The sequence below is a fragment of the Gorilla gorilla genome, chromosome 20 (assembly GCF_029281585.2).
Source record: "Gorilla gorilla gorilla isolate KB3781 chromosome 20, NHGRI_mGorGor1-v2.1_pri, whole genome shotgun sequence".
Classification (NCBI taxonomy): Eukaryota; Metazoa; Chordata; class Mammalia; order Primates; family Hominidae; genus Gorilla; species Gorilla gorilla.
In genome coordinates, this window is record NC_073244.2 from 56400545 (window position 1) to 56424543 (window position 23999).

The following is a 23999-nucleotide window of genomic DNA, read 5'->3' on the forward strand; positions in this document are numbered from 1 at the left end:
TGGTAGCACGCACCTGTAGTTCAGCTACTCTGGAGGCTGAGGTGGGAGGATCGATTGAGGCCAGAAGTTCAAGGCTGCAGTAAGCTATGATGGCGCCACTGCACTCCAGCCTGAGTGACAGAGTCCAACCTTGTCTCTAAAAAAATAAAAATTAAAAAAGCAGTAACGAAAGTATAAGAGGCTCAAGTTTAATGGATAAATGGCAAGTAAAAGTAGACTAAAGGCAAAATCATGAATAACGTTGTAATAGGAGCCCAAGGCATGACGGATAATAAACCTGAATGAATGGGCCAGAGGCAGAGTGATGAATAATGGAAAAATAGGGACCGGGGGCAAGGGAGGTAACGGACAGGAGTTCATGGATCCAAAACATGATGGCTAATTAGAGAAGGGCCGGAAGAACGACGAAAGTGAGCAGGCAGGCTGGAGCTAAAAGTAGTCTGGGCAATGAAGCTCAAATGAATGGGGCAGAGGCATGATGGGTAATGGGAGAGGAATGAATGGGCCAAAGATAGAAGCCGCAGTGACGCGAGGAACAAGAGGCATGATGGGTAACGAAAGGGGTGGGTCTAAGGCAACTGTTTCGCTAAGAGGTGATGAGGGCATTGTGGGTAACGAGGAGCAGCGCAGGGTTCGCAGAACAGATTAGAATTCTCCCGAGGCACTCTGGGAAGGGCCAGCACTTCCGGTTTTAGGTCAGCTACTCCGAACCAGAGGTGGGGTGGGGGCCCGGCTGCCGCGGTGCCTGGTGGGACGCGAGGGCTGACCTTGCTGCCTAGCCGCCTCTGCCGCGCAACCCACCTTTACCTGTCCTTCGACCCTGGAACGTTAGCCAATGAGAGTACCAAGCTGATACGCCACCAAGGTTGGCCCCGTACACGCTGGAGCCAATCAAAATGCTGCAAGGGTCAAAGCCGACCAATTATCACAACAACCTCGCCGCGGGGCGGAATCAAAAGAGGGCCTCCTCCAGAAGAGAGGCGGGGCGATGCCTCAGCGGGCGTGGCAAAATGCGCAGCACAGACCAATGGCGGGTTAGCACCGGAACCCGCGGCGACGCGAGCCAATAGGCGTAGGCGCTGCGAGCCAATGGGAAGTGCGGGAGGGGCGCCTTGCCCACCCTGCGAGTGAGAACCAATACAAAAGGACATTACAGGGAAAGTGGGCGGGACTTTATGCACAAGTCCAATGGGAAGACCGAGTCTTGACGCTGGTGGGCGGGCCTCAGGGCACACTAAACCAATGGGCTAGGTGGGGCGGGGCGACGGTGGTGGCGGCGGCGGCAGCGGGTTCGGTTGCGCGTGGCGCACGGGGTGGGAGCGGAGCCCAGGCCGGGAGCAGGCGCCGCCGCCAGTGAGAACCGGGGCCGGAGCCGGGTGCGGATTTGCTGGGGCTGAGTCGGGGGCGCGCGGGCCCTGACCTCTGCCCTCTGACCTCTCCCCTAGCAGGCGACCATGGGGAACGTGTTGGCTGCCAGCTCGCCGCCCGCAGGGCCGCCACCGCCGCCTGCGCCGGCCCTCGTGGGGCTGCCGCCACCTCCGCCCTCGCCGCCGGGCTTCACGCTGCCGCCGCTGGGAGGCAGCCTGGGCGCCGGCACCAGTACGAGTCGAGGTTCGGAACGGACCCCCGGGGCTGCAACCGCCAGCGCCTCAGGGGCCGCCGAGGATGGGGCCTGCGGCTGCCTGCCCAACCCGGGCACATTCGAGGAGTGCCACCGGAAGTGCAAGGGTGAGGGGCGAGGGGCCCCCGCGGGGCTGCGATGGCCTGGATCTCGGGGGAAGGGGGAGGACACTGGGGACTTTGGGATTTGGCGCGCACCATTGGAATTATTTAACAGCACTAGGAGGTGACGTTGGGATCGAATGGTGGAACGTTGGACTTGGGGCTTAGAATATGGAATCAAATGCTGGAAACGGGATGGAATGTCATAGCAGTAGAGGAAAGCCTTAGGGACCTCAGGAGCCCCGGGATCAGCCAAGCCAGACTTCTCTTGTGATCGGGAAGGCAACTGAGGCCCAAGGTCACGGTGTCAGCAAGGTTCCTTGGGTGTGGGACCCAAAGCCTCCGGATCCCAGCCTGGAGCAATTAGAGTAGTAGTAGTGATGTAGATTTATGGAGTTCTGTTCTGGTGTTCATTATACGTTAACTTATTAGATCCTTGGGACAATTCTGTGTGGTGAGGGTCCCATCTTACAGATGATGAGTTTGACCTAAAGTTGCGCAGCTTGGTGGCAGTGAGATTTGAGCAAGCAAAGGCCCTGGCCCTGTCTACCTAGGCTGTACTGCCTCTTTACAGGTGGAATCCTTTGTGAGATGTTCTGCTGTGGGTCTCTGGAGAGAGCTGGGGGTGGTAGGGAAGGAAGACATGAGAGTTGGTGTGGGGTTGGGGTGGAGTGTGACAGCGTTTCTCTTCTCCAGAGCTGTTTCCCATTCAGATGGAGGGTGTCAAGCTCACAGTCAACAAAGGGTTGAGTAACCATTTCCAGGTGAGCCTTCCTGGTGCCCTTACCCACCCATCTGCACACTCGGCCCAATTACTCCTCCCTCAAGAGCTGGGCTCCCTGAAAAGTCTTGAAAAGACTCGGAGATACAGTGCCAGACTGACTACTCAGTCTGGGGACCTAGAATCCAGAGGTACTGTCTCCCCATAACAGCTAGGCTGGAGTGAAGGAACAGGTATGTGGGCCTACCGGCAGCACCTCCTTTCTCTGAGTCTCTTAGTCAGGCCGTGCCTCCCAGTCTTCATCCCCTGCCCAGCCCAGAGACCTTGTCCTTGCCCTCTTCAGTGGGCAAGCCTATCTGTCCAGTATCGTCACAGCTCTCGCTTTCCTTCCAGGTGAACCACACAGTAGCCCTCAGCACAATCGGGGAGTCCAACTACCACTTCGGGGTCACGTATGTGGGGACAAAGCAGCTGAGTCCCACAGAGGTGAGCTTCCTTTTTCATCTGTTCATTGTATCTTTCTAATAACAAATTTGTAGCCAAATGTCAAGCTAAGACAGCCTCATCAGGAAAAGGTCACAGCTACCGAGAGCTTGCAGATGGGGATTGCATCTCTCCGAGGTGCATTGGAACACAAGTAATTCCTTCATCCAGCAAACATCCGCCAAACCCCTGCTCTCTGCCTGGCCCCATGCTGAGCAGTGCTGGGGATGTGGCCACAGCTGCCCTGTCACCAGACAGCGATGACCCAGGGTGGAAAGGGCTGGGCTGTAGATCATGCAGAACTTTGAATGCCAGACTAGGCTTTGGACTTTCTCTAGGGGATTGTGGAGAGTCATGGCATGGTTTGGTCAAGGGAAAGACGTGGTCCACAGGTTCCCGCTGTAGAAATCTCTGGGGCATCTCTGGGGTGGCCATGTCGGGGCTAGTTATTAGGAAGGGCAAAACTGGAGGCCCGGACAGGGTTGGGGGGACTGAATGAGGTCTCTGCTTCTGTCATTTCCCTTCAGCAAATATGTTTATTCTGCAAACCTTCATCGCACAACATATTCTGTGCCCAGCCCTGTGCTGGCACACATGACTGAAACAGCATGGGACTCACCAGTGGGTCAGGGGACAGACCTGTTCCCAGAGAGTAACAAGCCAGGATGGGCAAGGCTGACATAGGGGAACCCAAAGTGGGGGGAGGCTAACTCAGCCTAGGTGGTCAGAGAGCACTTCATGGAGGAGGGGACCCCCATCCGAGGCTTTCTGACCCTAGGCTTCTCACCCCGGCCCATCTCACATACTTCCACAGTGCACCACCTCTGACCCCTTCCGTTCTCTCTGCCTCACAGGCGTTCCCTGTACTGGTGGGTGACATGGACAACAGTGGCAGTCTCAACGCTCAGGTCATTCACCAGCTGGGCCCCGGTCTCAGGTCCAAGATGGCCATCCAGGTGAGTGGGGCACGGAGGCTGCTGCTCCCCTCGGCCACTGTGAGCAGGGAGCCGCCTTCACACCCCCTCCTCTCCACAGACCCAGCAGTCGAAGTTTGTGAACTGGCAGGTGGACGGGGAGTATCGGGGCTCTGACTTCACAGCAGCCGTCACCCTGGGGAACCCAGACGTCCTCGTGGGTTCAGGTAAGAGGCAGAGGGCTTGGAGGGTGGTCACAAAACTGCAGTTCTGGCTTTGCCAGCAAATCCACCCCATTTGTGAACCTCCTTTTCTGCCACTGGAGAAGTGGTTCAGCAGGAGTGATTTTGAAACATCAGGCAACATACTACAGTGGGTGAGACGGTCACCCACTGACTATGAGTGGGTGAGTCAGCGCAGTCTTTTTTTTTTTTTTTTTTTTTTTTTTGAGATGGAGTCTTGCTTTATCACCCAGGTTGGAGTGCCGTGGCACAATCTTGGTTCACTGCAACCTCCATCTCCTGGGTTCATGCAATTCTCCTGCCTCAACCTCCCGAGTAGCTGGGATTACAGGCATGCGCTACCACGCCTGGCTAATTTTTGTATTTTTAGTAGAGACAGGGTTTCACCATATTGGTCAGGCTGGTCTTGAACTCCTGACCTCAAGGGATCCACCCACCTCAGCCTCCCAAAGTGCTGGGATTACAGGTGTGAGCCACCACGCCCAGCCAGTCAGCGCAATTTTAACTGAGATTTTCTTTTGTATTCAAAAATGTTTTAAGATGGGGTCTTGCTGTATTGGCCAGGCTGGTCTTGGAACTCCTGGCTTCAAGCAATCCTCCCACCTTGACCTTCCAAAGTGCTGGGATTACAGGCGTGAGCCACCTCGCCTGGCCAGGGAAACAGCTTTTCAGCCTGCAAGTAGTGCAGTCGGGACTCGTGAAAGGAACTTGAGGGAGGATGGTCCCCTGATTGCATAAGGCTTTGCAGAGCCTTGGCCTTCGCTCTGAGTGAGTCTGGGGCTTTCGGAAACCAGGGCATAGCTTCTCACAGGACCCTGCAGCTGGCGTAGAGAGCAGACTCCAAAGGGGGTACCACTGGGAGGGAGTGGACGGAGAGAGGAGGTTGGATTCTGGATGTTGTTTGAAGGCAGAGCTGCCAGGATTTGTTGAGACTGGATGGAGGCGATGACTCTGTAGTTTTTGGCTGGAACTGGAAGGATGGAGTTTCGGATTGCCAGCTTTGTGTCTTTGTGCAGCCATCCACTGTGTCGTGGAGAGCAGGCTCTTGAGCGCTGAGTCCTGAGTGAATGACTCGTGCAGGCAGGGAGGGGAGCTAGGGTTGGCCTTGGACCCCTGGGATTGCCTAGGGAGAGTCACCACTTCTCGCTGCAGGAGCCCAGGGAGACTCAAAAGTGTTGACTTTTGAGCTGCCAGAGGAGGAGAAGGGGCTACCCCGGCTGGGGGACAGGAGCAAGAAGATTCCAGGCAGGGAGAAGTAGGAACAGGGGTGAGGGAAGGGAAGGGCCATGGCAGAAAACCCAGGAGACAGGGAAGCTGGAGGTGCAGCAGGTGCAGAGAGGCCTCCTAGGTGAGGCTGATCTGTAGGGGCCCCATAAGGAAGAAACCTTTCCTGTCCCCAACTCACCTGGTGACATCACCCCATCTTCTCATACACTACAGTTGAACCACATGAGCCTTTTTTGTTTGTTTGTTTTTGTTTTTGAGACGGAGTCTTGCTCTATTGCCCAGGCTGGAGTGCTGTGGTGCAATCTCAGCTCACTGCAACCTCTGCCTCCCTGGTTCAAGTGATTCTCCTGCCTCAGGCTCCCTAGTATCCCTAGTAGCTGGGACTACAGGCGCGCGCCACCATGCCTGGCTAATTTTTGTATTTTTAGTAGAGACAGGTTTTCACCATGTCAGCCAGGCTGATCTCGAACTTCTTACCTCAAGTGATCCACCCACCCCGGCCTCCCAAAGTGCTGGGATTACAGGTGTGAGCCACCGCGCCCGGCCGACCATGCAAGCTTTTCTGACGGTTCCTGAAACCACTGAGTTGGTTCTACCCCAGGACCGATGCACACTCTGTCCCTGCTGCATGGAATTCTTCCCTCTGGTCTTGGCATGACTGGGAAGGCTTGCGTGCGCATGTTGCCCTCTGAGCAGGCCTGCAGTGGCAAACGCAGTAGCCATCTTTGCACCGCATCACCTCTTCCTGGCCCCTAGTCCTGGTCGCACTTCCTTCTGAAACGGTCTTGCTCATTGTCTCCAGTCCCCCACATAACAGTGTTAGCTGTTGGGGGTCCTGGACTTGCCTGTCTTCTCCACTGTCTGCCCAATGCCAGGAACCATGCTGGGAACAGTGTGGGGGCTCAGGAAATACTGAAGGAAGGAGCGTGCAGCGGTCATGGAGATCCCGCTTCTACCTTCTTTCCCTAAGCCTGTTGTGTGCGTCCTCTCCCTCGCTCAGGGTGGGCACTGGGGTAGAGCTAGCTGGGAGGAAAGCCCTCTCTGCAGCCCTGCAAGGTAGAGGCCACCATTGTCCCCATCTTGCAAGGCCAAGAGGAGGTTCTCCACTAAGGGCACATGGCCAGTGGGACTCCAGTGTCCCTGCTCTTCACGGCGCCAGCAACCCCGTTCCCTGTGCCGCCTCGCTCGCCTGGTCCTTTCGTGCTCCCCAGCACTGGCCTCCTTGAGCCCAGGGCCACCAGAGACGCTTTGGTCTCTAGTCCTTTCCAGTGCCTCTTCCTTCCCCCAGACACCAGTGAGAACGGCCTGCCGTGTGCCGGTCAGGGCTGAGCTCTCGAGTCTCTTGCCACCAACAGCTCCGACTTGACCCAGGGTGTCTCTACCTCCAGGCGGCTCTGTGACCTCCGGCAAGTGGTTCCAGCCCTTCTGGGCTTCAGTCTCCTCATCTGTCACTCGGGCACAATAGATGCAACTACCTCCCAGTGAAGGAGTCCATGAGAGGGCCCGACTTCTCGGCCTCAGCACTGGGCCACATGCACAGTCACCACTTGCTCCACGCTGGCATCTCCATGGCGCCAGAGCCCGCAGGCACCCCCATTTCACAGATAAGGAAAGCGAGGCCCAGGGGTGAAATCAGTTGCCCAGGGTGACATGGCTAGGAAGCAGAGGAGCTGGGATTTGAATGGAAGCCTAATTCAGGAGCCCGTGAGCCTCCCCAGCCCCTCCCGATGGTGACAGCTCCTTTTCTGCTTCACTCTGAGCACCTCATGTGTGCCCAGCCCTGGGCTGGGACACAGCAGTGACCGAGACAGCCCATTCCTGCCCTCATGGGGGTCCCAGGTCAGGCACAGTGGCTCACACCTGTAATCCCAGCACTTTGGGAGGCTGAGGTGGGCAGATCGCTTGAGATCGGGAGTTCAAGATCAGCCTGGCCAACACAGCAATACCCTGTCTCTACAAAAAAAATTAGAAATTAGGCATATGGTGGTACATGCCTGTAGTCCCAACTACTGGGGAGGCTGAGCTGGCAGGGCACATGCCTATAGTCCCAGCTACTTGGGAGCCTGGGAAGTGGGAGTGGTTCTGTTCTGAAGCTGGGGCCAAGCCATCCAAGGCCTTGCAGGTGTGCTGAGGAACCCATATCTTCTCAGGGCACAAGGGAGCCATGGCAGGTTCTGGGCAGGGGGTCAACAGGGTCAGGTTTGTGCTTTAACATGATCCCTCTGTCTGCTGTCTGTGAGGTCACTTGAAGTTGGGGCACAAGACTAGAGAGGAGGCTGTGGGTAGAGAAACTGGGAGGGGTGGCCCAGGAGATGGGAAGGATGGTTAGAAAGATACTTGAGGGTCTCATGGCCTCAGTTCCAACAGTTCCTGGAACTCAGAGGCCAGAGATTCTAAGTCACTCGCTCTAGATGGCTGCTTTTCCCTCTGTGGGCTTCAGTCTTCCCCTTGATTGAATGAGGGGATGACACTGACCAGAGTGGTAATGGTAGTGATTTTTTTTTTCTTTCCTTCCTCTGCCCCACCTCACATACCTCTGCCCTGAGACGCAGTCTCTGTTGCCCAGGCCGGAGTGCAGTGGCACAGTGTCAGCTCACCTCAACCACCACCTTCTGGGTTCAAGTGATTTTCCTGTCTCAGCCTCCCAAGTAGCTGGGATTACAGGCACGCACTGCCACACCCGGCTAATTTTTGTATTTTTGCGTCGTGGCACATGCGTGTAATCCCAGGTACTCGGGAGGCTGAGGTGGGAGAATCGCTCGAACCCGGGAGGCAGAGGTTGCAGTGAGCCGAGATGACGCCTTTGCACTCCAGCCTGGACAACAAGAGCAAAATGCCCCATCTCAAAAAAAAAAAAAAAAAAAGAGAGGGAGAGATGGGGGTCTCGCCATGTTGCCCCAGCTGGTCTCAGACTCCTGGGCTCAAACAACCCTCCTGCCTCTGCCTCCCAAAGTGCTAGGATTACAGGCGTGAGCCACTGTGCCCCGCCCGTGTGATGGTGATTTAACAACCAGTGGGGGGTTCGGGGATTCATTTGCTTCATCTCCTCTGGGAAGGAGAGTCACACAGTCGCTTGCCCGAGCCCATGGGGACCGGCTGCAGCCCACTTCTGATCTCAGCCTCCCCAGAAGATGCCACCAGGGCACTGGCCATGAACTCATGGCCTCTCTCACACCCACCAGGCTCATCTTGGGGGGTGCCGCCTAACACTCAGCCCCTCTGAGAGCTCCACCCAGCCATGCCTGCAGGTATGAAAGGTCCCTATTCCTGCAGCTCCAGAGAGATGGCTCCAGGCCAGCCTGCTTCCCCTGTGGGACCCCAAGTCTGCCCCTCTGGTCATCTTGGTCTGGGAAGCATCTTCGCACCTGCCTTGCTCTGTGCTGTCTCAGCTTCTCTGTGCCCTCAGTCTCGTGGCCCCCAGCCTCCCTTCCCTTCTCCACGTGTCTTCCTCTCCAGGGCTGCACCCTAGGAGATTGCTTGATTGTGGTGGATTTCTCAACTGTGAATCTTCAGTCCCTCTTCCCCCTTCATTTCTGTCTCTGCAGATGTGTTGTTTCTTTTTTTTTTTTTTTTTTTTTTTTTTGTCATTTTGAGATGGAGTCTTGCACTGTCTCCCAGGCTGGAGTGCAGTGGCATAATCACAATCTCAGCTCACTGCAACTTCCACCTCCCGGGTTCAAGCAATTCTCCTGCCTCAGCCTCCTGAGTAGCTGGGACTACAGGTGTGCACCACCACACTCAGGTAATGTTTGTATTTTTAGTAGAGACAGGGTTTCACCATGTTGGCCAGGCTGGTCTCGAACCTCTGACCTCAGGCGATCCACCCACCTCAGCCTCCCAAAGTGCTGGAATTACAGGTGTGAGCCACCATGCCCAGCCTCTTTTTTTCTTTAAAAATTTTTTAGGCCAGGTGCGGTGGCTCATGCTTGTAATCCCAGCACTTTGGGAGGCCGAGGCAGGCGGATCACAAGGTCAGGAGATCGAGACCACGGTGAAACCCCTTCTCTACTAAAAATACAAAAAATTAGCCAGGCGTGGTGGCGGGCTCCTGTAGTCCCAGCTACTCGGAGAGGCTGAGGCAGGAGAATGGCGTGAACCCGGGAGGCGGAGCTTGCAGTGAGCCGAGATCGTGCCACTGCACTCCAGCCTGGGCGACAGAGCGAGACTCCCATCTCAAAAAAAAAAAAAAAATTAAATTTCTTATTTTTTGAGACAAGATCTCTGTTGCCCACGTTGGAGTGCAGTGGCGTGATCATAGCTCAGTGTAACCTTGACCTTCTGAGCTCAAGCGATCCTCCTGCCTCAGCCTCCCAAGTAGCTGGGACTACAAGCATGTGCCATCATGCCTGGCTACATTTTTAAATTTATTTATTTGTTGTTTGTTTGTTTATTGGGACAGATTCTCACTCTGTCACTCAGGCTGGAGTGCAGTGGCACTATCATGGCTCACCGCCGCCTCCACCTCCTGGGCTCAAGCAATCCTCCCACGTCCACCCCCTTAGTACCTGAGACTACAGGTGTGCACCACCTCACCCAACTAATTTTTGTATTCGCTATGTTTCCCAAGCTGGTTTCGAATTCCTGGGCTCAAATGAACCCACTTTGGCCTCCCAAACTGCTGGGATTACGAGCATGAGCCACTGTGCCTGGCCTTGATTTTTTTTTTTTTTTATGATAATCTGTAGTTAGATGAAGTTTTTAAATTTTTTGTAGAGATGGGGTCTCACTATTGTCACCTAGGTTTGTCTCCAACTCCTGACCTCAAGCTGTCCTCTTGCCCCAGCCCTCCAAAGCATTGGGATTACTGGCATGAGCCACTGCATCTGGCTTTTTTTTTTTTTTTGAGATGGGGTCTCACCATGTTGCCCAGGCTGGCTTCGAATGCCTAGGCTCAAGTGATCCTCCCTCCTCAGCCTCCCAAATAGCTGGGATTACAGGCACGTGCCACCACGCCAGGCTTGTTTTCTTTCCCTGTCCCTCCCTCTCTATTTCCCACTCTCTTCCTCCCCAATTCTTCTGCCCCTATAAAATCACATTTGTGGCCTGTACCCTGCTAGGCTCAAAAGACACCAAAGTGAATCCATCTCCATCCTGAGGCTCGAAAAGGCAGCCCAGAGGTGGCCGTTCTCTTGTTCAGCAAGCACTCCCTACAGTGGAGGGACACAGGAACACAGACTTGGACCTCAGTGCAGCAAGTCCCAGCCACAGCTGAGCGCTCGATTCCTCACAACCCCAAGAGGCAGTTAGGTTCACAGAGAGATGATGCCAGCCTGTGGCAGGGCTGGGATTCGAACCCAGGCTGTGCATACTTACCCACTCTACCCAATGGCCTCTCAGCAGCAGAGTGGCTCAGAGCCTGGGTTTGGGAGGTGTGGAGGCTTGGATTCTGCCCCTGACACATTTTGTGAGCATGAGTGAGTGACTTACCCTGTAAGCTTCTATAAGTGGTGGTGACCCCCTCTGTAAGTGGGGGTGGATAAATGCTGACCACATGGGCTTGTGTCGACCATATGAGGTCCTTCAGGTAATGCAGTCATAGCAGGGCCTGGGACGCTGACCTCAGCGGTAGGGAACCCCTGGTCGATGGGTTAGGAGAAAGGAGCCCTTGAGGGAGGCCTGAGAGCAAGCCCAAGCCTCCAGCCGGGGTGAGCCTAGAGGGCTTCCTGGAGGTGGAGTCTAGCCTGGCACCCAGGGTGGGTGGAAACTGATCGTCATTTTGCCCACAGGAATCCTCGTAGCCCACTACCTCCAGAGCATCACGCCTTGCCTGGCCCTGGGTGGAGAGCTGGTCTACCACCGGCGGCCTGGAGAGGAGGGCACTGTCATGTCTCTAGCTGGGAAATACACATGTGAGCCTGGTGCCTGGGTCCGAGGGTGGAGGGGCTGGGCCCCTGGACTCCTCCTGGGTCTGAGGGAGGATGGGCTGGGGCCCTGGACACTCAGGTCTGAGGGAGGAGGCCTGGGTTCCCAGATGCCCAAATCCCCTTGGTAATGAGACCGCGCCTCCACCCCACTCTCTGACAGTGAACAACTGGTTGGCAACGGTAACGTTGGGCCAGGCGGGCATGCACGCAACATACTACCACAAAGCCAGTGACCAGGTGAGTGGGTGCAGGGACTAGCTGGTGCTGCCAGGGGCTGCTGGGCCTGGAAGTCCGGGTGGGGCCACTCGCTAATTCTCATGTGTTGCTCCGGCCCCTCCAGCTGCAGGTGGGTGTGGAGTTTGAGGCCAGCACAAGGATGCAGGACACCAGCGTCTCCTTCGGGTACCAGCTGGACCTGCCAAAGGCCAACCTTCTCTTTAAAGGTAAAGATCTCGGTTCCCCTACACGGGAAACAGGCAAGAGGTGACTCAACTCTGAGTGGGTGTGTGGGCCACCACAGGTGCTGGAGGACGGTGTGCTGCCACCCTGTGGGCCTCCACATTACCGGGGAACACTTGTTAAAAACTAGGTGGGGCCGGGTACGGTGGCTGGTAATCCCAGCACTTTGGGAGGCCAAGGCGGGCCGAGGTAAGAAGATTGAGACCACCCTGGCTAACACGGTGAAACCCCGTCTCTACTAAAGATACAAAAACAAAATTAGCCAGGTGTGGTTGCAGGTGCCTATAGTCCCAACTACTGAGGCTGAGGCAGGAAAATGGTATGAACCCAGGAGGCGGAGCTTGCAGTGAGCCGAGATTGTGCCACCGCACTCCAGCCTGGGCGACAGAGCAAGACTCCGTCTCAAAAAGAAAAAAGTAGGTGGACAACCCTCTACTATGTTTTATGCTTGGAAAAAAAAAGTAGGTGGAGCGGCCAGGCGTGGTGACTCACGCCTGTAATCCCAGCATTTTGGGAAGCCAAGCCAGGTAGAATACTTGAGGCCAGGAGTTGGAGACCAGCCTGGCCAACGTGGTGAAATCCCCTCTCTACTAAAAGTACAAAAATTAGCCGGGTGTGGTAGCGTGCTGCAACTGTAGTCCCCGCTACTCGGGAGGCTGAGGCACAAGAATCACTTGAACCTGGGAGGTAGAGGTTGCAGGGAGTTGAGACTGCACCACTGCACTCCAGCCTGGGTGACAGAGTGAGACTCCATCTCCAAAAAAAATAAAATGAAATAAATAAATAAATGTTAAAAAAAAATCTGGTGGAGCATGTGATGGGTGTTTGGGCCAAGCTGGAGCTTTGTCCATCCCCTCTTATTTTTCTGCACTTGACTCTCTTATTTTTCTGAGACTGGTCTCCCTCTGTCGCCCAGGCTAGAGTGCAGCAGTGCAACTGCGGCTCACTGCAGCCTCCACCTCCCGGGCTCAAGCAGCCTTCCCACCTCAGCCTCCTGAGTAGCTAGGACCACAGGTGTATGCCACCAGGCCCAGCTAATTTTTTTGATAGTTTTGGGAGAGATGGGGTTTCACCATGTTGCCCAGGCTGGTCTCAAACTCCTGGACTCAAGCCTTGGCCTCCCAAAGTGCTGGGATTATAGGTGTGAGCCACCACACCCAGCCAGGGTAGAAGGCACTTTGGAAGCATCCAGCCTGCCCCATTCATCTTACGTTAGTGGAAACTGAGGCTTCCAGAGGTTTCAAGGTCACAACTAAATCCAGAACCTCATCTCAGGCTCACTGGTCATAGTCCCAATGTCCAGCCTTAAGTCTTCTTGGGTATCTGTGGCTCACAGATTTTGGGTGTTTGAGCCTCCTGCTGAGCACTGCTGGGGACACAGCGGTGACCAGCCCTGTCTTCACGGGACTCAGTGAGAGGAACAGATTCATCCGCAGAGTGGGCAGGACTAGGTTGGGGGAACCCAGGGGTCTGGAGGGCTTTTCAGAGGGCAGGGGTCACTGAGCGGAGAGCAGAGGAGGAGTGAGCCATTTGCTCTAGCGTGAAGTTGTTGGGGGTGTGATGGGGTTTCAGGGTGGCAGGAGCAGTGTGGTTGGAGGTCTGGAAGCTGTCGGCATGTGGCTGGTATCCAAGGTGGCCAGGAACTCTGCATGGATATGGTGGGAAGCTGGCACGCCTCTCACCTCAGCTCTTCCCTGCAGGCTCTGTGGATAGCAACTGGATCGTGGGTGCCACGCTGGAGAAGAAGCTCCCGCCCCTGCCCCTGACACTGGCCCTTGGGGCCTTCCTGAATCACCGCAAGAACAAGTTCCAGTGTGGCTTTGGCCTCACCATCGGCTGAGCCCTCCTGGCCCCCGCCTTCCACGCCCTTCCGATTCCACCTCCACCTCCACCTCCCCGTGCCACAGAGGGGAGACCTGAGCCCCCCTCCCTTCCCTCCCCCCTTGGGGGTCGGGGGGGACATCGGAAAGGAGGGACCCCGCCACCCCAGCAGCTGAGGAGGGGATTCTGGAACCGAATGGCGCTTCGGGATTCTGAGTAGCAGGGGCAGCGTGCCCAGTGGGCCTGGGGTCCCGGGAGGGATTCTGGAATTGAGGGGCACGCAGGATTCTGAGCACCAGGGGCAGAGGCGGCCAGACAACCTCAGGGAGGAGTGTCCTGGCGTCCCCATCCTCCAAAGGGCCTGGGCCCGCCCCGACGGGGCAGCGAGAGGAGCTTCCCCATCCCCGGTCAGTCCACCCTGCCCCGTCCACTTTCTCATCTCCTCGGTATAAATCATGTTTATAAGTTATGGAAGAACCGGGACATTTTACAGAAAAAAAACAAAAAACAACAAAAAATATACGTGGGAAAAAAACCGATGGGAGGCCTCCGTTTTCTCAAGTGTGTCTGGCCTGTTTTGAGCATTTCATCTGGAGTCCGGCCGCCCTGACCTTCCCCCAGCTGCCTGCAGGGGGCGCCAGAGGGCCGGAGCACGGAAAGCAGCGGATCCTTGATGCTGCCTTGAGTCCGGCTCAGAGGGGCTCATCGTGGCCTGGGGTCGCTGTCTCCCCATCCGGAACATCTGCCCTGCTGGGGGACACCACGGGCCTTCCCTTGCCTGAGGGTAGGGTCTCAAGGTCACTTGCCCCCAGCTTGACCTGGCCGGAGTGGCTATAGAGGACTTTGTCCCTGCAGACTGCAGCAGCAGAGATGACACTGTCTCTGAGTGCAGAGATGGGGGCAGGGAGCTGGGAGAGGGTTCAAGCTACTGGAACAGCTTCAGAACAACTAGGGTACTAGGAACTGCTGTGTCAGGGAGAAGGGGCTCAAGGACTCGCAGGTCTGGGAGGAGGGGCCTAGGCCAGCCATGGGAGTTGGGTCACCTGTGTCTGAGGACTTGGTGCTGTCTGGATTTTGCCAACCTAGGGCTGGGGTCAGCTGATGCCCACCACCACTCCCGAGCCTCCAGGAACTGAAACCCTGTCTGCCCCCAGGGTCTGGGGAGGGAGGCTGCTGAGTAGAACCAACCCCAGGTTACCAACCCCACCTCAGCCACCCCTTGCCAGCCAAAGCAAACAGGCCCGGCCCGGCACTGGGGGTTCCTTCTCGAACCAGGAGTTCAGCCTCCCCTGACCCGCAGAATCCTCTGATCCCACCCCCTCCAGGAGCCAGAAATGAATCCCAGCCCCTCCCAGTTCTCGCTGTGTAGTTTTGCCATTCGTCTTGCTGCTGAACCACGGGTTTCTCCTCTGAAACATCTGGGATTTATAACAGGGCTTAGGAAAGTGACAGCGTCTGAGCGTTCACTGTGGCCTGTCCATTGCTAGCCCTAACATAGGACCGCTGTGTGCCAGGGCTGTCCTCCATGCTCAATACACGTTAGCTTGTCACCAAACATATCCGTGCCGCTGCTTTCCCAGTCTGATGAGCAAAGGAACTTGATGCTCAGAGAGGACAAGTCATTTGCCCAAGGTCACACAGCTGGCAACTGGCAGAGCCAGGATTCACGCCCTGGCAATTTGACTCCAGAATCCTAACCTTAACCCAGAAGCACGGCTTCAAGCCCCTGGAAACCACAATGCCTGTGGCAGCCAGGGGGAGGTGCTGGAATCTCATTTCACATGTGGGGAGGGGGGGCTCCCCTGTGCTCAAGGTCACAACCAAAGAGGAAGCTGTGATTAAAACCCAGGTCCCATTTGCAAAGCCTCGACTTGTAGCAGATGCATCGTACTGTTCCCACCCCTCCCATCCCACTTCTGTCCAGCCGCCTAGCCCCACTTTCTTATTTCTTTTTTTGAGACAGTCTCCCTCTTGCTGAGGCTGGAGTGCAGTGGCGAGATCTCGGCTCACTGTAACCTCCGCCTCCCGGGTTCAAGCGATTCTCCTGCCTCAGCCTCCCAAGTAGCTAGGATTACAGGCGCCCGCCACCACGCCTGGCTAACTTTTGTATTTTTAGTAAAGATGGGGTTTCACCATGTTGGCCAGGCTGGTCTCAAACTCCTGACCTTAAGTGATTCGCCCACTGTGGCCTCCCAAAGTGCTGGGATTACAGGCGTGAGCTACCGCCCCCAGCCCCTCCCATCCCACTTCTGTCCAGCCCCCTAGCCCTACTTTCTTTCTGGGATCCAGGAGTCCAGATCCCCAGCCCCCTCTCCAGATTACATTCATCCAGGCACAGGAAAGGACAGGGTCAGGGAAGGAGGACTCTGGGCGGCAGCCTCCACATTCCGCTTCCACGCTTGGCCCCCAGAATGGAGGAGGGTGTCTGGCTTACTGGGCGAGGTGTCCTCCCTTCCTGGGGACTGTGGGGGGTAGTCAAAAGGCCTCTCTGCCCCACCTCCTTCCTCCCTCTGCCCTGCTGTGCCTGGGGCAGGGGGAGAACAGCCCACCTCGTGACTGGGGGCTGGCCCAGCCCGCCCTATCCCTGGGGGAGGGGGCGGGACAGGGGGAGCCCTATAATTGGACGAGTCTGGGATCCTTGAGTCCTACTCAGCCCCAGCGGAGGTGAAGGACGTCCTTCCCCAGGAGCCGGTGAGAAGCGCAGTCGGGGGCACGGGGATGAGCTCAGGGGCCTCTAGAAAGATGTAGCTGGGACCTTGGGAAGCCCTGGCCTCCAGGTAGTCTCAGGAGAGCTACTCGGGGTCGGGCTTGGGGAGAGGAGGAGCGGGGGTGAGGCAAGCAGCAGGGGACTGGACCTGGGAAGGGCTGGGCAGCAGAGACGACCCGACCCGCTAGAAGGTGGGGTGGGGAGAGCAGCTGGACTGGGATCTAAGCCATAGCAGGACTCCACGAGTTGTCACTATCATTTATCGAGCACCTACTGGGTGTCCCCAGTGTCCTCAGATTTCCATAAGTGGGGAGCCAGGGGCAGCGACACGGTAGCTAGCCGTCGATTGGAGAACTTTAAAACGAGGACTGAATTAGCTCATAAATGGAACACGGCGCTTAAATGTGAGGTTGGAGCTTAGAATGGGAAGGGAGAATGAGGAATGCGAGACTGGGACTGAGATGGAACCGGCGGTGGGGAGGAGGTGGGGGGATGGAATTTGAACCCCGGGAGAGGAAGATGGAATTTTCTATGGAGGCCGACCTCGGGATGGGGAGATTAGAGAAGACCAGGAGGGAGTTAAATAGGGAATGGGTTGGGGGCGGCTTGGTAAATGTTTGTGCTGGGATTAGGCTGTTGCAGATAATGGAACAAGGCTTGGAAGGCTAACCTGGGGTGAGGCCGGGTTGGGGCCGGGCTGGGGGTGGGAGGAGTCCTCACTGGCGGTTGATTGACAGTTTCTCCCTCCCCAGACTGGCCAATCACAGGCAGGAAGATGAAGGTTCTGTGGGCTGCGTTGCTGGTCACATTCCTGGCAGGTATGGGGGCGGGGCTTGCTCGGTTCCCCCCGCTCCTCCCCCTCTCATCCTCACCTCAACCTCCTGGCCCCATTCAGGCAGACCCTGGGCCCCCTCTTCTTCTGCTGGTCTGTCTTCCCCTTGAGAGGAAGGCCCAGGTCTGAGGCTTCTGTGCTGCTTCCTGGCTCTGAACAGCGATTTGACGCTCTCTGGGCCTCGGTTTCCCCCATCCTTGAGACAGGAGTTAGAAGTTGTTTTGTTGTTGTTGTTGTCTGTTGTTGTTGTTTTGTTTTTTTGAGATGAAGTCTCACTCTGTCGCCCAGGCTGGAGTGCAGTGGCTCCCAGGCTGGAGTGCAGTGGCGGGATCTCGGCTCACTGCAAGCTCCGCCTCCCAGGTCCACGCCATTCTCCTGCCTCAGCCTCCCAAGTAGCTGGGACTACAGGCACATGCCACCACACCCGACTAACTTTTTTGTATTTTTAGTAGAGACGGGGTTTCACCATGTTGGCCAGGCTGGTCTGGAACTCCTGACCTCAGGTGATCTGCCCGTTTCGATCTCCCAAAGTGCTGGGATTACAGGCGTGAGCCACTGCGCCTGGCTGGGAGTTAGAGGTTTCTAATGCATTGCAGGCAGGTAGTGAATACCAGACACGGGGCAGCTGTGATCTTTATTCTCCATCACCCCACACAGCCCTGCCTGGGGCACACAAGGACACTCAATACATGTTTTTCCGCTGGGCGCGGTGGCTCACCCCTGTAATCCCAGCACTTTGGGAGGCCAAGGTGGGAGGATCACTTGAGCCCAGGAGTTCAACACCAGCCTGGGCAACATAGTGAGACCCTGTCTCTACTAAAAATACAAAAATTAGCCAGGCATGGTGCCACTCACCTGTGGTCTCAGCTACTCAGGAGGCTGAGGCAGGAGGATCGCTTGAACTCAGAAGGTCAAGGTTGCAGTGAACCATGTTCAGGCCGCTGCACTCCAGCCTGGGTGACAGAGCAAGACCCTGTCTATAAATACATAACGCTTTTCAAGCGATTAAACCGACTCCTCCCTCACCCTGCCCACCATGGCTCCAAAGAAGCATTTGTGGAGCACCTTCTGTGTGCCCCTAGGTACTAGATGCCTGGACAGGGTCAGAAGGACCCTGACCCACCTTGAACTTGTTCCACACAGGATGCCAGGCCAAGGTGGAGCAAGCGGTGGAGACAGAGCCGGAGCCCGAGCTGCACCAGCAGGCCGAGTGGCAGAGCGGCCAGCGCTGGGAACTGGCGCTGGGTCGCTTTTGGGATTACCTGCGCTGGGTGCAGACACTATCTGAGCAGGTGCAGGAGGAGCTGCTCAGCTCCCAGGTCACCCAGGAACTGACGTGAGTGTCCCCATCCTGGCCCTTGACCCTCCTGGTGGGTGGCTATACCTCCCCAGGTCCAGGTTTCATTCTGCCCCTGTCGCTAAGTCTTGGGGGGCCTGGGTCTCTGCTGGTTCTAGCTTCCTCTTCCCATTTCTGACTCCTGGCTTTAGCTCTCTGGAATTCTCTCTCTCAGCTTTGTCTCTCCCTCTTCCCTTCTGACTCAGTCTCTCACACTCGTCCTGGCTCTGTCTCTGTCCTTCCCTAGCTCTTTTATATAGAGACAGAGAGATGGGGTCTCACTGCGTTGCCCAGGCTGGTCTTGAACTTCTGGGCTCAAGCGATCGTCCCGCCTCGGCCTCCCAAAGTGCTGGGATTAGAGGCATGAGCCACCTTGCCCGGCCTCCTAGCTCCTTCTTCGTCTCTGCCTCTGCTCTCTGCATCTGTCTCTGTCTCCTTCTCTCGGCCTCTGCCCCGTTCCTTCTCTCCCTCTTGGGTCTCTCTGGCTCATCCCCATCTCGCCCGCCCCCATCCCAGCCCTTCTCCCCGCCTCCCACTGTGCGACACCCTCCCGCCCTCTCGGCCGCAGGGCGCTGATGGACGAGACCATGAAGGAGTTGAAAGCCTACAAATCGGAACTGGAGGAACAACTGACCCCGGTGGCGGAGGAGACGCGGGCACGGCTGTCCAAGGAGCTGCAGGCGGCGCAGGCCCGGCTGGGCGCGGACATGGAGGACGTGCGCGGCCGCCTGGCGCAGTACCGCGGCGAGGTGCAGGCCATGCTCGGCCAGAGCACCGAGGAGCTGCGGGCGCGCCTCGCCTCCCACCTGCGCAAGCTGCGCAAGCGGCTCCTCCGCGATGCCGATGACCTGCAGAAGCGCCTGGCAGTGTACCAGGCCGGGGCCCGCGAGGGCGCCGAGCGCGGCGTCAGCGCCATCCGCGAGCGCCTGGGGCCCCTGGTGGAACAGGGCCGCGTGCGGGCCGCCACTGTGGGCTCCCTGGCCGGCCAGCCGCTGCAGGAGCGGGCCCAGGCCTGGGGCGAGCGGCTGCGCGCGCGGATGGAGGAGATGGGCAGCCGGACCCGCGACCGCCTGGACGAGGTGAAGGAGCAGGTGGCGGAGGTGCGCGCCAAGCTGGAGGAGCAGGCCCAGCAGATACGCCTGCAGGCCGAGGCCTTCCAGGCCCGCCTCAAGAGCTGGTTCGAGCCCCTGGTGGAAGACATGCAGCGCCAGTGGGCCGGGCTGGTGGAGAAGGTGCAGGCTGCCATGGGCACCAGCGCCGCCCCTGTGCCCAGCGACAATCACTGAACGCCGAAGCCTGCAGCCATGCGACCCCACGCCACCCCGTGCCTCCTGCCTCCGCGCAGCCTGCAGCGGGAGACCCTGTCCCCGCCCCAGCCGTCCTCCTGGGGTGGGCCCTAGTTTAATAAAGATTCACCAAGTTTCACCGCATCTGCTGGCCTCCCCCTGTGATTTCCTCTAAACCCCAGCCTCAGTTTCTCTTTCTGCCCACATACTGGCCACACAATTCTCAGCCCCCTCCTCTCCATCTGTGTCTGTGTGTATCTTTCTCTCTGCCCTTTTTTTTTTTTTTTAGACGGAGTCTGGCTCTGTCACCCAGGCTAGAGTGCAGTGGCGCGATCTTGGCTCACTGCAACCTCTGCCGCTTGGGTTCAAGCGATTCTGCTGCCTCAGTAGCTGGGATTACAGGCTCACGCCACCACACCCGGCTAATTTTTGTATTTTTTAGTAGAGACGAGCTTTCACCATGTTGGCCAGGCAGGTCTCAAAATCCTGACCAAGTGATCCACCCGCCGGCCTCCCAAAGTGCTGAGATTACAGGCCTGAGCCACCATGCCCGGCCTCTGCCCCTCTTTCTTTTTTAGGGGGCAGGGAAAGGTCTCACCCTGTCACCCGCCATCACAGCTCACTGCAGCCTCCACCTCCTGGACTCAAGTGATAAGTGATCCTCCCGCCTCAGCCTTTCCAGTAGCTGAGACTACAGGCGCATACCACTAGGATTAACTTGTGTGTGTGGGGTGGGGGGGTGTGGAGATGGGGTCTGGCTTTGTTGGCCAGGCTGATGTGGAACTCCTGGGCTCAAGCGATACTCCCACCTTGGCCTCTTGAGTAGCTGAGACTACTGGCTAGCACCACCACACCCAGCTTTTTATTATTATTATTTGTAGAGATAAGGTCTCAATATGTTGCCCAGGCTAGTCTCAAACCCCTGGGCTCAAGAGATCCTCCCTCATCGGCCTCCCAAAGTGCTGGGATTCCAGGCATGGGGCTCCGAGCCCGGCCTGCCCAACTTAATAATACCTGTTCCTCAGAGTTGCAACTCCAAATGACCTGAGATTGGTGCCTTTATTCTAAGCTATTTTTATTTTTTTTCTGCTGTCATTATTCTCCCCCTTCTCTCCTCCAGTCTTATCTGATATCTGCCTCCTTCCCACCCACCCCGCACCCCATCCCACCCCTCTGTCTCTCCCTGTTCTCCTCAAGAGACTCTGGCTTCCTGTTTTCCTCCACCTCTATCTTTTATCTCTCCCTCCTACGGTTTCTTTTCTTTCTCCCCGGCCTGCTTGTTTCTCCCCCCACCCCCTTCATCTGGATTTCTTCCTCTGCCATTCGGTTTGGTTTGAGCTCTCTGCTTCTCCGGTTCCCTCTGAGCTAGCTGTCCCTTCACCCACTGTGAACTGGGTTTCCCTGCCCAACCCTCATTCTCTTTCTTTCTTTCTTTCTTTTTTTTTTTTTTTTTTTTTTTGAGACAGTCTTGCTCTGTTGCCCAGGCTGGAGTGCAGTGGTGCAATCTTGGTTCACTGCAACCTCCACTTCCCAGATTCAAGCAATTCTCCTGCCTCAGCCTCCAGAGTAGCTGGGATTACAGGCGTGTCCCACCACGCCCGACTAATTTTTGTATTTTTGGTAGAGATAAGGCTTCAGCATTGTTGGCCAGGCAGGTCTCGAACTCCTGACCTTAAGTAATCTGCCTGCCTCACCCTCCCAAAGTGCTGGGATTACAGGCATGAGCCACCTCACCCGGACCATCCCTCATTCTCCATCCTTTCCTCCAGTTGTGATGTCTACCCCTCATGTTTCCCAACAAGCCTACTGGGTGCTGAATCCAGGCTGGGAAGAGAAGGGAGCGGCTCTTCTGTCGGAGTCTGCACCAGGCCCATGCTGAGATGAGAGCTGGCGCTCAGAGAGGGGAAGCTTGGATGGAAGCCTAGGAGCCGCCGGCACTCTCTTCCCCTCCCACCCCCTCAGTTCTCAGAGACGGGGAGGAGGGTTCCCACCAATGGGGGACAGGCTGAGACTTGAGCTTGTATCTCCTGGGCCAGCTGCAACATCTGCTTGTCCCTCTGCCCGTCTTGGCTCCTGCACACCCTGAACTTGGTGCTTTCCCTGGCACTGCTCTGATCACCCACGTGGAGGCAGCACCCCTCCCCTGGAGATGACTCACCAAGGCTGAGTGAGGAGGGGAAGGGTCAGTTTGCTCACAGGCAGGGGGCCTGGTCTGCTGGGCCGGCTGCTGATTCACCGTATGTCCAGGGGCTGGAGCAGCACCCTCTCAGAGCCTCAGTTTCCCCAGATGTCAATGAGAGAATCAGCATCAGCCACATCTCCCACCTGAAGAGTCGAACCTTGAGTTCTCACCTTTAAGAATTTTTTTTTGAGACAGTGCCTTGCTCAGTCGACCACGCTGGAGTGCAGCAGCACGATCATCAATCACTGCAGCCTCTAACTCAAGCAACCCTCCTGCCTCAACCTCCTGAGTAGCTGGGGCCACAGGCACCCACCATCATGCCTGGCTAATTCTTTCTTTTTTGAGATGGAGTCTCACTCTGTCGCCCAGGCTGGAGTGCAGTGGCACCATCTTGGCTCACCACAACCTCTGCCCCCCGGGTTCAAGCAATTCTCCTGCCTCAGCCTCCTGAGTAGCTGGAATTACAGGCGCACGCCACCACACCAGGCTAATTTTTGTATTTTTAGTAGAAACGAGATTTCACCACGTTGATCAGGTTGGTCTCGAACTCCTGATATCAGGTGATCCACCCGCCTCAGCCTCCCAAAGCACTGGGATTACAGGAGTGAGCCACCATGCCTGGCCATATTTTAAACTTTTTTGTAGAGATGGGGTCTTACTATGTTGCCCAGGCTGGTCTCAAACTCCTGGGCTCAAGCAGATCCTCCTGCCTCAGCTTCCCAAAGTGGTTGGATTACAGGTGTGAGCCATCACGCCCCGCCAACCTATGAAGATGTCTAAGCAGACAGGGTGCCCTATCTCACCACATCCCCAGTCAGATCCAGAGGTGGGACAAGGATGGGAAGGAGGTTCCAGAACAAAGGCTGGCAGGGAGTCGTATGGGACAGGAGCTGACCCAGCAACCATCCACAGAGACATCCTGGAGCCTGGGAAGGAGAAGGACAAAGAGCCCCCTTTTTTTTATTTTTTTATGTTTTTGAGACGGAGTCTCACTCTGTCACCCAAGCTGGAGTGCGGTGGCACAATCTTGGCTCACTGCCACCTCCACCTCATGGGTTCAAACGACTCCCTGCCTCAGCCTCCTGAGTAGCTGGGACCACAGGTGCACACCACCATGCCTGGATAATTTTTGAATTTTTGGTAGAGACGGAGTTTCACCATTTTGGCCAGGCAGGTCTCGAACTCCTGACCTCAAGTGCTTCGCCCACCTTGGCCTCCCAAAGTTCTGGGAATACAGGCATGAGCCACTGCGACCAGCCAGTAGGCCCCATCTTTGCCCCTCGCTGAGCCCTACTGGATGTTCTTGGTTATGCGACAGTTTCCCCATCTATTAAACAGAAACCCCTACAGCAGAGGGGAGGATGAGGTTGGAAAATCAGGAGCATTGTTATGCTATTCTTGTGGGGTCTGGGAAGCAGACATCTGGGTGGATGTTTGGGGGAGTGCTGGGCTTAGTTGGGGAAGTAGGGGGGCCCCTGGGGCTGACAGGGACTGGAAGCTCTGAGCTGGCCAGAGGGATGTTGCAATCCTGCCAGGGTCTTGTCTATGCTGTCCTTTTCACAACCATCCCCCTACCGCCAGGCTGACACGTGGTTGCAGGGGCACAAGGCCAGCAACCTAGAGTCTGAGGCTAGGCGGAGGACACCTTCCCCACCAGCTGCCAGGGTCACTGGCGGTCAAAGGCAGCTGGTGGGGAAGGAATTGGACTCCAGCCTTGGGGGACGGATGTGGTGATGGTGGGAAACAGGCTTGGTGCCAGGAGGGGCGTCAGAGGGTGAATAAGAGCAGATAGAGTGTTTGGGGGAGGTAGCCAGCCAAAGGGGGTGAGGCCCGGTGGAAGGGAAGAAGGGGCATACACTCAGAGCTTTGCAGCTGAGGGTTTTAATTTTTTGAGATGGGGTCTCTGTCCCACCAGGCTGGAGTGCAGTGGCACAATCACAGCTCACTGCAGCCTCGAACTCCTGGGCTCAAGCAATCTTCCTACCTCAGCCTCTTGAGTAGCTGGGACTACAGGCGTGCGCCACCACGCTCGGCTAATTTTTGAATTTTTTTGTAGAGATGAGGTCTCCCTATATTGACCAGGCTGGTCTCGAACTCCCAGGCTCAAGTGATCCTCCCTCTTCAGCTTCCCAAAGCGCTGGGATTACAGGCATGAGCCACCATGCCTGGCTAATGCAGGTGAGGTTTTTGCAGTGTCGTCCAG

The 23999-nt window shown here is 56.6% G+C and overlaps 2 protein-coding genes across 3 annotated transcripts; both read left to right on the forward strand.

Moving 5' to 3' along the window:
- Positions 1-1255: 1255 nt before the first annotated feature.
- On the forward strand, positions 1256-13992 carry TOMM40 (translocase of outer mitochondrial membrane 40). 2 transcript variants are annotated; one of them, XM_031007433.3, is made up of 10 exons: positions 1256-1353; positions 1446-1728; positions 2419-2486; positions 2837-2929; positions 3781-3882; positions 3962-4067; positions 11036-11158; positions 11334-11410; positions 11514-11616; positions 13333-13992. In XM_031007433.3, exons 2-10 carry the CDS (start codon positions 1455-1457, stop codon positions 13470-13472), a joined length of 1086 nt encoding a protein of 361 aa, XP_030863293.1. In that variant the 5' UTR covers positions 1256-1353; positions 1446-1454; the 3' UTR covers positions 13473-13992. The 2 variants fall into 2 exon arrangements, with proteins under 2 accessions (XP_030863293.1, XP_030863294.1); XM_031007434.3 differs by having other exon boundaries at positions 1260-1353; positions 1449-1728.
- A 2179-nt stretch (positions 13993-16171) lies between these two features.
- APOE (apolipoprotein E) lies at positions 16172-19758 on the forward strand. The gene is given in 5 exon segments (XM_031007428.2): positions 16172-16195; positions 16197-16230; positions 16913-16978; positions 18136-18328; positions 18897-19758. Coding segments are annotated over 5 exon segments (1035 nt in total). The 3' UTR covers positions 19615-19758.
- The last annotated feature ends 4241 nt before the right edge of the window (positions 19759-23999 follow it).

What these genes read in the sequence shown, in the direction of transcription:
- TOMM40 (XM_031007433.3), top strand. Translation starts at nt 1,455, where the DNA reads ATGGGGAACGTGTTGGCTGCCAGCTCGCCGCCCGCAGGGCCGCCACCG. An exon ending in TCTAGCTGGGAAATACACAT is followed by an intron (nt 11,159 to 11,333) that starts GTGAGCCTGGTG and finishes ACTCTCTGACAG; the next exon opens with TGAACAACTGGTTGGCAACG. An exon ending in GGCCAACCTTCTCTTTAAAG is followed by an intron (nt 11,617 to 13,332) that starts GTAAAGATCTCG and finishes TCTTCCCTGCAG; the next exon opens with GCTCTGTGGATAGCAACTGG.